Source organism: Triticum aestivum, chromosome 3A (assembly GCF_018294505.1).
Source record: "Triticum aestivum cultivar Chinese Spring chromosome 3A, IWGSC CS RefSeq v2.1, whole genome shotgun sequence".
Lineage (NCBI taxonomy): Eukaryota > Viridiplantae > Streptophyta > Magnoliopsida > Poales > Poaceae > Triticum > Triticum aestivum.
The window spans coordinates 86,759,338-86,770,906 of NC_057800.1; the positions used below are offsets into that span (position 1 = coordinate 86,759,338).

General features: G+C 45.4%; 1 protein-coding gene across 1 annotated transcript; it reads left to right on the top strand.

Annotated features, from left to right (window-relative positions):
- The first annotated feature begins 1,020 nt into the window (after positions 1-1,020).
- On the top strand, positions 1,021-1,728 carry LOC123058002 (uncharacterized). The gene has a single exon (XM_044480847.1). The coding sequence runs from the start codon at positions 1,094-1,096 to the stop codon at positions 1,529-1,531; it is 438 nt and encodes a 145-aa protein (XP_044336782.1). The 5' UTR covers positions 1,021-1,093; the 3' UTR covers positions 1,532-1,728.
- Positions 1,729-11,569: the final 9,841 nt, after the last annotated feature.

An 11,569-nucleotide genomic window follows, 5' to 3' on the forward strand; every position in this document is an offset into this window, starting at 1 on the left:
TATTTGTTTGTTGGGAAAACATAAACAATTTCAAGTTCAAGTTTGCAAAGGGTTACATAGGCAATTTAAATAGAGATGGTGAGTTCATTACTCTAGACTCTGGCTGTATATATCAAAATCGTATCAAAACATATCTTCTGCATTATGAAAAACAAGCAAATAAAGGTCACGTTCTCTTCATTCCCATCATGCGCCAGTTGTATGCATGGTCTTGGGGGGTTGAAATAGTAAAGACACACATGGCTTAGTGACAGCAAGAATTGATTGACATAGCTGTATTTTGAGGGTTTAGGGGGGAAGCACAACATGAAATGTCCAGCTATGATCCTTCACTCAGACGTTGCAACGAGATATTCTGTAATTGATGTGGTGTTTAGCAATGCTATTTTTAGAAGACATCTTAGGTGGTTGATGAAACATAAATATGAGATATTCTATAATTGACGTTGTGTTTAGCAATGCATTTTTAGAAGGCACTTAGCTGGTTGATGAAACATAAATATATATGCACGTTGAATCATATATCCATATAATGTATCACAAGCCCCGCGCAACATGTTTGTCACGAAACAAAAAATTATGTCGACGCTTACCCGACACTGTGATGTACGATGAGAACATCATGTTTCAAGTTGTTTCCATGTAACATTTTTCATGCGATGGAAATATAGTTTTCATGCAATGCAATTATTTCTGCGTGAGTAATTCGGTTTAATTTTCCAGGGTACTCCAGTCAGCTATGTGCTGTTAGATGATCAATTCCAGCCAGCTACTCTCACTTCATCAGAAAATAAATAGTCCAGTCAGAAATGTGTTGGTGCCATGCTAGCACAATATGAGTACTTATTATTTACACCCCTAAAAAATAGCACTTATTTACTAGCAGTACTCACTTAATTAAGAAGATTCCCATCCTCGGCTGAAGAAGAAAAAGGAGAAGATTTCCATCCTAACCCAAGAAAAAAAAAAGAACACCCACCGGCCACCTCTCTGCCCATCTACATATACGCGACCCACGACGGCGTCTCCCACCTCCCACAACCGCTCCGCTACCTCCTCTTCTTGATTCTCGCCACTGTCCCCCGCCCTCGCCATGGACGGCGCCGACAGCATGCGGTTCCAGCGGCAGGCCTCCTGCTCCTGCGCCCCCTCCATGTCCCGCGGCTACGTCCGCGGCGGCTTCGACCTCGACGACGACGACTTCGACGACGGCCACTTCGACAAGGCCGGCGTCGCCCGGCACGGGAGGGCGCCGCCCGCCGCCGCGTCGCCGCGCGGGTGCGGCACGAGGCTGAGGGGCCTGTGGCGGAAGATCGTCCGGGAGAAGAAGAGGATCCTGCTCTGCTCCACCGGCTGCGTGCCTGTCGGGGGCTCCTCGGCGGCGGCGGCGGCGCGGGAGCCATACGACGCGTACAGCTACGCGCAGAACTTCGACGACGGCGCGGCCTGGGTGGAGCCCGACAACCTCTCGCGCTCCTTCTCCGCGCGCTTCGCCGTCCCCTCCAGGGTCCTGCAGCGGGTCGCCGTGTAGGCACGACACGCCCCGCCGCCGGCGGCCGCGGCGGCGGCTGACCGTCGTTTCTTTTGTTTCTTCCTCTGTTTCTTGTTTTCTCGTCTCTGTCTCAGTTTTGGAGTCCTCAACAACTGTGAAAAGGAATGTTCTTTGCCCACCTGTAAATGGTAGCCCCTCAATCCCAATATCATGATCAGCATCTGCATCAATCTTCATCGGTTTTGCCCCAAACCTTTATGAATCTCGCAGCAAGATGCAAGCAACTCACTCACATGTCTTGCAATGTTGAATCAGATATACATACTGTGATAATGATTTGCTTAGTTCCAACATCTATCAAGCATGTGAAAACAGTTTTGTTGCAAGAATCTACAGTAATTGCAAATCTCACCAGGAACTGCTCATCACTTTTATGCTCTCTTTACAGATTTTACTCTGAACAATCTCATCCAATTCAAAGTGTGTGCGCAGCAATTAGGTGTAAAGTGCAGATAACCTAGCTTGGTCAAACATGTTTCTTGGTGATTAGGCGATGCGTCCGCACATGTGAAGTTGATTGGAGTCCTCCGTGTTCCTCTTTTTCAATGCACCAAACGCTTGCAAATTTGACCACCAAAAGGGATTTTCACAAAGACATGACAGCGAAATATCTGACCGTCTACAGGAAATTCACACACAACAACGACAATCTGGTGAAGCAAACTTCATTCCATTGACAGTTTTTGCATCACAAATTAATAGAAAAACGGTCCTAGAGAAAACTCAGGATGGCTTTTAGGAGAGAGGATGGGGTTGGCATCACACGCCATTGTTGCCGACCTCATCTCTCTTTCGAAAGGCAGAGGTCGCAGTTAATCTAGCTCTTTAAAGTTTAAACCAAGAGGCAATCTTGTTGCCCGTCTCCATCAAAGAAAAGGGCTGTTCTTTTCGTAGGTTCACCACTTTGGCACCTTAATACTTTTTGTCCATTTGCAAGTGGATTATCACGTATACTTCCTTCGATTGTATTAAGGTTGAGACACTTATTTCGAAACGGAGGAAGTACTACTTTCTCTGTAAATAAATATAAGATGTTTTAGAGACCTGTGTCAAGTCTTTAAAACGAACCTAAAATTCCCAAATCTATCGAATGGCTCTACGGCTGCATTTGGTACTGCGGCGTATCATGAATTTATAATATGTCATGAGTAAGCAAGCGAATAATTTTATAGGAAAATAAGAATGCTATTGGGATTAAGTGGGACCTACACTTTATTGTAGCGAGATAGAGGGATAGCTGACATGTTGGTCTATAGGTATTTTCGACATTATAACATGTCAAACAAGATTTGAGATGACAGTAATGGTGTCCAGTGATATTTTTTAACATGCGCCTAACGAAGCAATGGCATTTTTGAGCAATTGAAATTCTTAATGGCAGAACTGAGTAGTGAGATGTAACCAGTGGCATAAATGATAAATAACTATAATAATAATCCAATTCCACTTGTTCCAAAGGTTTTTTCCCCTGTTTTAGCTGATGTTTGCTCTTCCATTTTTGCCTACTTTTGTGACTAACTTTCTACACCAATTTTTTACAAAAAAGAATACAGTAAGAAATCATTCGACAATTCCCCGCAAAAATAAATAAAATCCGACAACAACCGCAAACTGAGCCTGATTGAAGCAAATAAATACTCTATATGACAATTGCACATGGAGATGATCCAGGTTTTTAACTCCTAATAACGTTCATGAGGCCTACTGTCAGGTACGCTGGATCTCTGCTCTCTGTGATCCATGCTCTGCTCTCGATCTCTCCAACAAAGATAATGAATGCAACGAGACCATGTACAACGAACGAAGAGCAACGCATGCGTGCACTCGGGTCATGATCCATTGCACACCAGGATACCACATTCTCTAGTATCGATCGATCTCATGTACTGATATGTTTCAGATACCAGGGCCGGCTACAGTCTTCGAGTAAAATTCGCTTGTCGAGTGTCATGTACGATGCATCTGCAAGTGCCCACCTTTGCTTGAAGTGGAAGATCGTGCCGAGACAATGTAAGCTCTGCAGGTTGCATACGTTGAACTGTTTTTAGCGTGAAATTTACTAATATGAGGTGGTCGAGGTACATGCATGCATCTTATATACAGTAAAATAAAAGTTGCGAAGAGGGCCATCCTATACTGTTCGGCTCGGCGAGTTTAAACTTGGTTGGGGCCGGACACGTTTGAGCGTTTGACCCTTCACTTAATTTCAACACCAAACATCTTTGGTCTTTGTCACGTCAAAAAATTATGACCAGTGACATGGCGGTGGTTGTAGTTTTTTTTTTCCTCTGACAACCCAGTGACCACAAAAGAGATTTTTTATATGAATATAATAGAGAGAAAATTAAAATAAATACCAGAAAGATAACCGTTGGTGCAATAATTTGTATTCTTATGTTTTGGAAATTGCTGTCAAAAACAGTAAAGACCTGATGTGTTTACTAGTGCACATATAGTAACAGGTCCCTGAAGTCATGAGGCGTTTGGTACAAACCCCGAAGATAATCTCTTGCGTGGCAGCGAGGATTATCACCGAAGATTATGCTGTCAAGAGTGACCCCAAAAATATGTTGACGCAAAGCTACTGGTTCGGTGTCTGTCCGAAGGAATTGACTGCAGCCGAGAAGTTGAAGAAGAAATGAAGACGTACCATTTATTTCGTTCTTCTTCTTTCTCTTTATTAAGTCATAGGACCACCGTACTATTAGGAGGGATATAGAGTTCGAAACTTTGAATTTCTGATGCTAAAACCAATCCTATGTGAGTTGAGAGAAAAATCTCTTTGTGTTTCGTGCAAATACTTGGCCAGCAAGATACTGTGTTTTTCGCCGCGAGAGATTTGTCTCTGACCGGAGAGTTAGCACTACTTATCTTACATTCTTAAGAAGTTGGTCCCAATTTTCTCAACATGTAAAGTGTCCATCTCAACGTCCTCACTAAGGCCACACATTTAAGTCTCTCCCACTAAGTCATGCAAAGTCTGCCACATAAGAAAACTTACAAATTACAATTATTTTTTGCATTAGTCTATGCATGTAACGCTGCCATATCATACATGCATGTAAGTCATCCTTCAATTTTTTGTTCAAAATGATATTTTTAACAGTAATTCATAAGTTTTATTAATTGTCAAGCTTATATTTTCTTTTCATTAGATTTAGTTATTTTTAGCAACTATTTACGCATTTTTTAACAAAGTTACCGTAGCAACGCGCGGGGTATGATCTAGTACCTCAAGTAATGTTACTGTTGCTCCCAAAATCCGACCGTTGAGGACGTGTCGGTTGGCCATTGGCCGAAACGCGTGTCCAAAATGGCCATTTCTCATCAAGAAAGGCTGCAGCTATAAATAGCCACCCCGCACCGGCTTTGTCCGGTGGCTGCTCCATTTGATTCCGAGAAGTTTGTGTGAGCAACCCTCTCTCCTAAGTGATTTGTGTTTAAAATCCACCGAGAGAGAAACCCCAGAGCCAAAAAATTAGATAGTGGTTTAACATCATTCGAATCTAAGTCCAGTATGCCCCACCTATTACTCTTGAGAGCTGCGAACTCTCTAGACGGTTAGGTGTCAATTTCTTCAGAGACCAAGAGTGATTGTGATTCTCGAAGAAGAAGTCTGTAAAGATTCGGAGATCACTCGAGTTCACAAAAAAATAGATTTTTGATGTTTCAGGATTATTAGTTAGTTTCTTGAAGTTCAAGATTCTTTTTCATATACTTCTAATTTCCCCTTAGCTTATTATTATTTTTTTCATTTTTTTCGTTCTTCGTGAAATTCTAGTGGTGTTTGCTTTCTTCTTTTGGTATTAGAATTTCTTCTTGTTTGCTACTTTGTTTTAAGATAACTAGTGTTTCCCAAAAAAATATAAATTATTTTATGGTAATTTTGATTTTGATTTATTTGGTGGTTGAACTCAATGATACTGATTGTTGCACTCAATGATGCTATTTGTTGAACTCCAAAAAGTGAAAAAGTTGAACCCAATGATGCTAATTCAAGACCAAGTGTAAATTATGCATGTGATGCTAGCTCATTATTGAACCAAAGAGCACGAAAGGCATATTTGGCAATGGAAGAACCAATAAAAAACAATGCAACCATTCTAGGACAAACCACTCATAGATATTTTCCATATTCAGAACTTTTCTATTTAGTGCGTAAATAATCATTCCTCTTAGTTGCACCTAAATAGAAAAAATGCATTCTAGAAACCTCGGTCAATTTATAGCTCCCTGCCATGATATATAAGGAAATTAAAATAGACACAAACACCAACATATATTTGCAATCTATCTAGGTAGCACAAATCAATCTATGAACAGTCGCACTTCTGTTCTTTTAAATTGATCTAGAAGATTTTTGTTAAACCAAAAAAGGACAATGTCTTTCGAAAAGAAACAACTCTGTCACACTCCTTGTCATATTTTAGTGGAATTGTGTTTTCCGCTATTGATGTGAAATATTCTTAAAATTATCTTAATATTTAGTTTAGCATTACAGTTGCTAAATATATAAAAAAACATACTACTTAAGATCATATGTTCAAAATATAAGTTGTACTATAAACAAGTAAAAATGTTTAGTCTAATGATAACTATAACTCCCAACATACCGGATATGCCAATAATCACACCGTTGCCGACCATTAGGCTTTCCACTCTTTAAGCGGTAGATATTATGTATAGATTCATTAAAGTTCTGTTATGGCGATGAAAAAATGTATGTGATAAACATGTAACAAACTTACTGACTTGACTATTGCATCTTCATAGCCTACATCCTCGTTGATCACTAGCCGCCATACCAACCTGCTAGTGTATGATAAGCAGTATGAAAATGGTCGAAATGTGGTCCAAACTGTACCTAACTGATACATCTTCGAGCGCGAAGGCGAGGAGGCGGGAAAGGCGGTTGGATTCAGTGGCCTCGACTTGGAACCCCACCGTCGCGGCAAGATGCTCCAAGTCGTACGGATCAGAGATCTCGGTGGACGCAAGGAGGTGGGGAAGGCGGCCAGACTCGAGGGCCTCGACTTGGAACCCTACCAACCCGGCGAGATGCTCCAATTCGTCCGGTCGGAGACCTCATGGGCATAACATCTAACGAGGCGAAAAGGTGGCCAGACTCGGTGGCCTCGACTGGATGTTCCAAGCCATCAAGGTCAGAGAACGTAGTGTCCGCCGACGCGAGAAGGCAGGGAAAGTGCTCAGGCTCGATGATCTTAACCTGGAACACCACCGATCCGGCGAGGTTCTCCAAGGTGTCCGGATCGTAGAAGGCAGGGAAGGCGGTTGGATTCGGTCGCCTTGGCGGATGTTCACTTTTTGTAGCTAAAATTTTAAATATCCATATTTTTGTTAAAATAATCTAATAATCAACAACTTGGAGCTGAACATTCTTGAAAATGTAAACTCATTTTGGCTCAACAACTTGAGAGAAATTTCAAATTTTTGTTTTCAACTATAATCTTAGCTCACATTTAACCCAAACAAAAAGTAGCCACAAAAATCGGAAACAATTCCATACAATCAACAAGATCAAACTGAGCATTTAGGGAAGATTTCAACTCATCCGGCTCAACAGATTTAAAGAAGATTCAAACTGTCCTTTTCATCTACAATTTTGTTTGAAAAATGAAAAATATCAAGATTTGTTTTTGGGACGTGTCTATTATGGATGGTCCGGCAAAAAAACTAGGCTAACTCATTCTTTTGCCACACATGGTGACTAACTAGTGGTTCTAGGTTGTCAGAAACAGTGTCAAACGTCCTAATCTGGAAGATTTGGATTCTGTGAAACAACTTACCGAAAATTTTGCGGGTTTTTGGTAAATATCTCAAAAGTTGAGGTACTGTGAGACCATAGCCACAATAGCTGTGTTTTTTTCTTTTTCCATTTTTTCTAGTTTGTTTGTTTAGAAGATTTCTTACCAAAATTAAACTTAACAAAGTACAAAACCAAAAACCAAAACTTGAAAGGTCGTTATGCTTTGCTTGATAGGGCTTACCACTAGGGAATCCATCCGTGACGTGACGGGATAATTTTTTGGATATGACCTCCTCGATCGTAGGTTAGCTTGAATTACCTTTTCTATGAATGTTTGTTTTTATATTTCTTTTTTTAGGGGTATGTTTTTATGTTTCTGGACGTGTTGACTGTGTATATCTTGTTATGCATAGCCTGCACATTCGCTTAGTACGGTTGCAGGAGCTCGATTTAACTACAGAATAAAAATGTACTTGTCGAAAAACTAGGAAACCTCCCCGCAAAAAATAGAAAAAGAACTAGGAAACCGAAGCGAAGCACCGTGTATCAGTAGGAGTAGGTCACCCATGATCGATCACTCATGGAGCTACTGTTGCACTAGTGTGCATGCACGCGTGCGACCAGTACGCATATATGCGGCCAAGGAGAACATGCGTGCAGGTGTACAACGCATCTTGGCGTCGTTAGAAAGGGGATCGATCTGGGAAGGCTGATGATGATTAGTTTAGTGTGAGGGGTCAGGCTGTCACATGCTAACTGTTGAACGCCGATGGACGGCGTGCAGCGGCATGGCGTGCCTGCCGCCCACAACAAATTCCCTTTCGATCGAAGTATCCTCGCCCTTTCCCGTGTTTATTTTCCATTTATCCTTGTTCGATTAGCATCAAGAAACGTAGTTTATGACCATCTGGATGTTAGTTTCTGCTAACATTGCTGGGTCGCAACACAGTCCTTCGTGTGAAAGAAAAAGGTCCACAAACTTCTCTCCAATCTTAATTCAAAGACACGCAAGTCTTATGCGTGTTCTGGCAAAAAAAGAAAGAAATTAAAAGGGAAGGCACAGAGAAACCACACTATTTGCAAATCCTGAAAAAGAATTCTATAAGACCAGGTTTCACGTGAGACCCATCTTAATGGATGACACGTGACATTCACAAATCACAAAGCATCCCTCACCCCCCACTTAAAATCAGAGGGGGAAAGATTTGTGATTTGTGAATGCCACGTGTCATCCATGAGGACGGGTCCCACCTGCTAACTGTGAGACCTGGTTTTATATAATTTTTTTCCGCAAATTCTGTAGATGTTTGGTTCTGCGCCTTGCAATGCCACATCTTGCCATATTTTCTTGCCAAATCTGCCGAAGGTTAATTCAATAAAATAGAAGTCACAAATAGACGTAAGCCTAAGGCGACTTGAGAAAGGCTTCCTTCCTTCGATCTTCGTTGGCGAGTCCATGGATTCACCTCCCCTCCATTTGCCGCTCCGGCCGCCAGTGACGGGGAGGAGAATCCTGATGTCTGGACGGATGGCGGCGCTCCTTCTTTGAGTTAGTCTTTCGGGCACCGATTCTTCTCAAATTTGTCTGTTGGGACAGATTAGACAGAGCTGCAATTTCACTCCCTGATGACTGAACAGATTGGAATCCCTCCAGGACCCCGTGTCGCCCTCCTCCCCGGGCGACACGGGGGGAACCCAGCCGCCGCCCAACAGCCTCCTTCCTGCCGCCCTCTCCCGCATCGCCGCTACCGGAGGGCCGGCCGGCGAAGCCGCACCGGACCCCAGGATGGCAGCGGCGGGGCGAATCTGACGCGCTGCGCCACCCTTGGTGCTCCCCCACGGCGGATCTGACGCACGACGCGAGCGCCCCGAGCCCCTCCCGTGGCGTTGCGCACGGCCGCCGGCTGCCTCCGGGCCTTCTCCTCGTGCCCTTGCGCGGCTGCGCCCCCCTCCCCCACCCCCCGCCATCGGGATCTGGAGCTTCTCCCTGGCCAGCCCCTACGTTCCCCCGGCTCGCTGCGGTCCTCCGGCGGCCGGGCGTGCTGTCCTGGTGCGGCTCCTCTCCCCCCATCCCTCCCTCGTGAGCCTCGGGTCGGCCTCCTCGGGCGGCGGCCTCGCAAGTGCGGCTGGGATTCGGCTCTGCGCGTGCTCACCACCACCACCCCATCCCGACAGGGGCAATTTTCGCCCGGCGGACATGGACCTGCGTCCCCTCTTGCGTCCATGGCCGGCCGGCCCGGCTCCGGGCCTGGCGCGTCTGAGGAGCTGCGCTACTTCCGGCTCCCTTGGCTCGTCGGCGCCTCGGCGCCTCCGCACCCCCACCCTGCTGGTGCTTTGGTTGGCCGTCCATCCCGGCGTGTCTTTGATTCCGGCGTACTCCAGGAGCTGCGCCCTCTTTCCGGCTCCTTGGGCTCGCCGTCGTCCTTGCTGCTTCGGTCCCGGCGACCCGGATCTCGCTACCCTCCGGATCCTGGCTCACTCGGCCCGTGGCCACCGTCTCATCCTCCACCGCTTCTCATTCCGCCTAGCCGCCCAGCCGGACACCTCGGTGCCATGTCTGTCCCTCCGCCGCTTCGTTGCTCGCACGTCCGGCTTCGCTCCCATTTCTGTGGTCGTGGTTCAGGCCTATGCTCGATTTCTTCTTCGCCGATTCACTCTTTGATGGCTTGGGATTGCTTGGACTCTGACTAGGGCGAAATCCCTGCATTTTTGCTGGCAGCGGCGACACCCGAGGGTGCCGTTCCCTTCTTGGAGACGCTGTCACAATCATTGTCTCTGCCTCTCTTCGAGCATTAGGGAAAACCCTAGGTCCGGTTATCCGGATCGGACGGCGACGGCGTTTCGGCGTCGTTCTCCTTCATGAAGGCGCTGTTTTGGGTGCTCGTAGTGTCCTCGGTTCTGAATCTGGAGATGTTGGTCGTCGTGTTGTTGGTCAGGGCTACTTTCCCGGATGGGCGGCCTAGCTGTGTTTTTTTTCTTTGTTTGGGCTGAGCATCCCATGTCTCTCTGCTCCGGGCACCATGTTCATGCCCTTGCGTCCGTGTCATGTGCTGTACCACTTCTTGTACTTGCTCTAACTCCTTCTATCAATGGAATGATACGCAAGCTTTGCGTATTCGCGAAAAAAGATTAGACAGAGCTCCGTCGTAGATTCCTATCAACTTCTTAGGGCGGCAAGGTTAGGGTTTCTCGCTGTGCACAACAACAGCGATATTCGGTGTCAGATTCTTCAGATCGATTTAAGAACTCAACGGCGACGACTGTGGCTCCGGGGCTCTTGTCCTTGGGGCACGTACATGAAGACTTATCGGCTGTCATGGACAAGGTCAGGCCGGCTCTGGTACGGGGACAACGACGGTGGTGCATCGGCGGCTCGTTTTGGTGACAGCAATAATGGTCGTTCGGTGGTCTATGAACCTTGATATAACTTTAGATCATCTTTTCGTAAACCTGCCGAACGAAAGGGCCAATTTTACGAGATCGTCTAAAGTTATGGCCACTTTACGAAAGTTGTTGGGGATGTTTTTTTGCCATAATTTTTGGTAAGCGACGGTTATCTTAGAAATATTAGAGCCGTTGAAGATGCTCTTAGGTGTAGCAAACAAAGTCATAAACGGAACAGTCAAACAGTCCCCTAGTTTCACAGTTAGATGCTCCAAGTTTTGTTGAGGCATATTCGAACGCAACCCAGCCCGTTAACTGCGATCTGATCCGGCCAAGAAGAATCTTGTGTCGCGGCCAAATCTTTGACGAGCTTCATGCCGTCAAACGACTCACTTAGCAAATCGAGGCTAGCAACACAAGTTGCATTAAGATAACGCCCGTTGCAACTTGCGGCAGAGGTGCAGTTAATGGACGATGTGCGCGATCATGCCTCCTCTCCTGTGTGATCATGTGAAAAGGTTGTGCCACTGATCAATGGATTAATCATCGGCGTCGTCATCATCATCATCATCATCGTCGTCTCCCGCTGCTTTGGATACCTTAAACCTGCTGGCCTGCACGTTGGCTCGCAATCATTCGGCAGCCGCGCGCCTCCCCACCTGATGCGTCTTTGCTTCTTTTTCTTTGGATCCACTGCCTGATGCGTCTTCGGAGATCCATCGCCGCTCTTTCTCCTGAACTAATTCAAAAGATAAAACGCCAGCTTTTGACCGGTAGTTAGTAGCGATCCGAGTCATGCTAACCTGTGCTCTGTACGGATTTTAAATTTCATTTTGCAAATTGTTAAAAATGATGCAGCAAAAGAT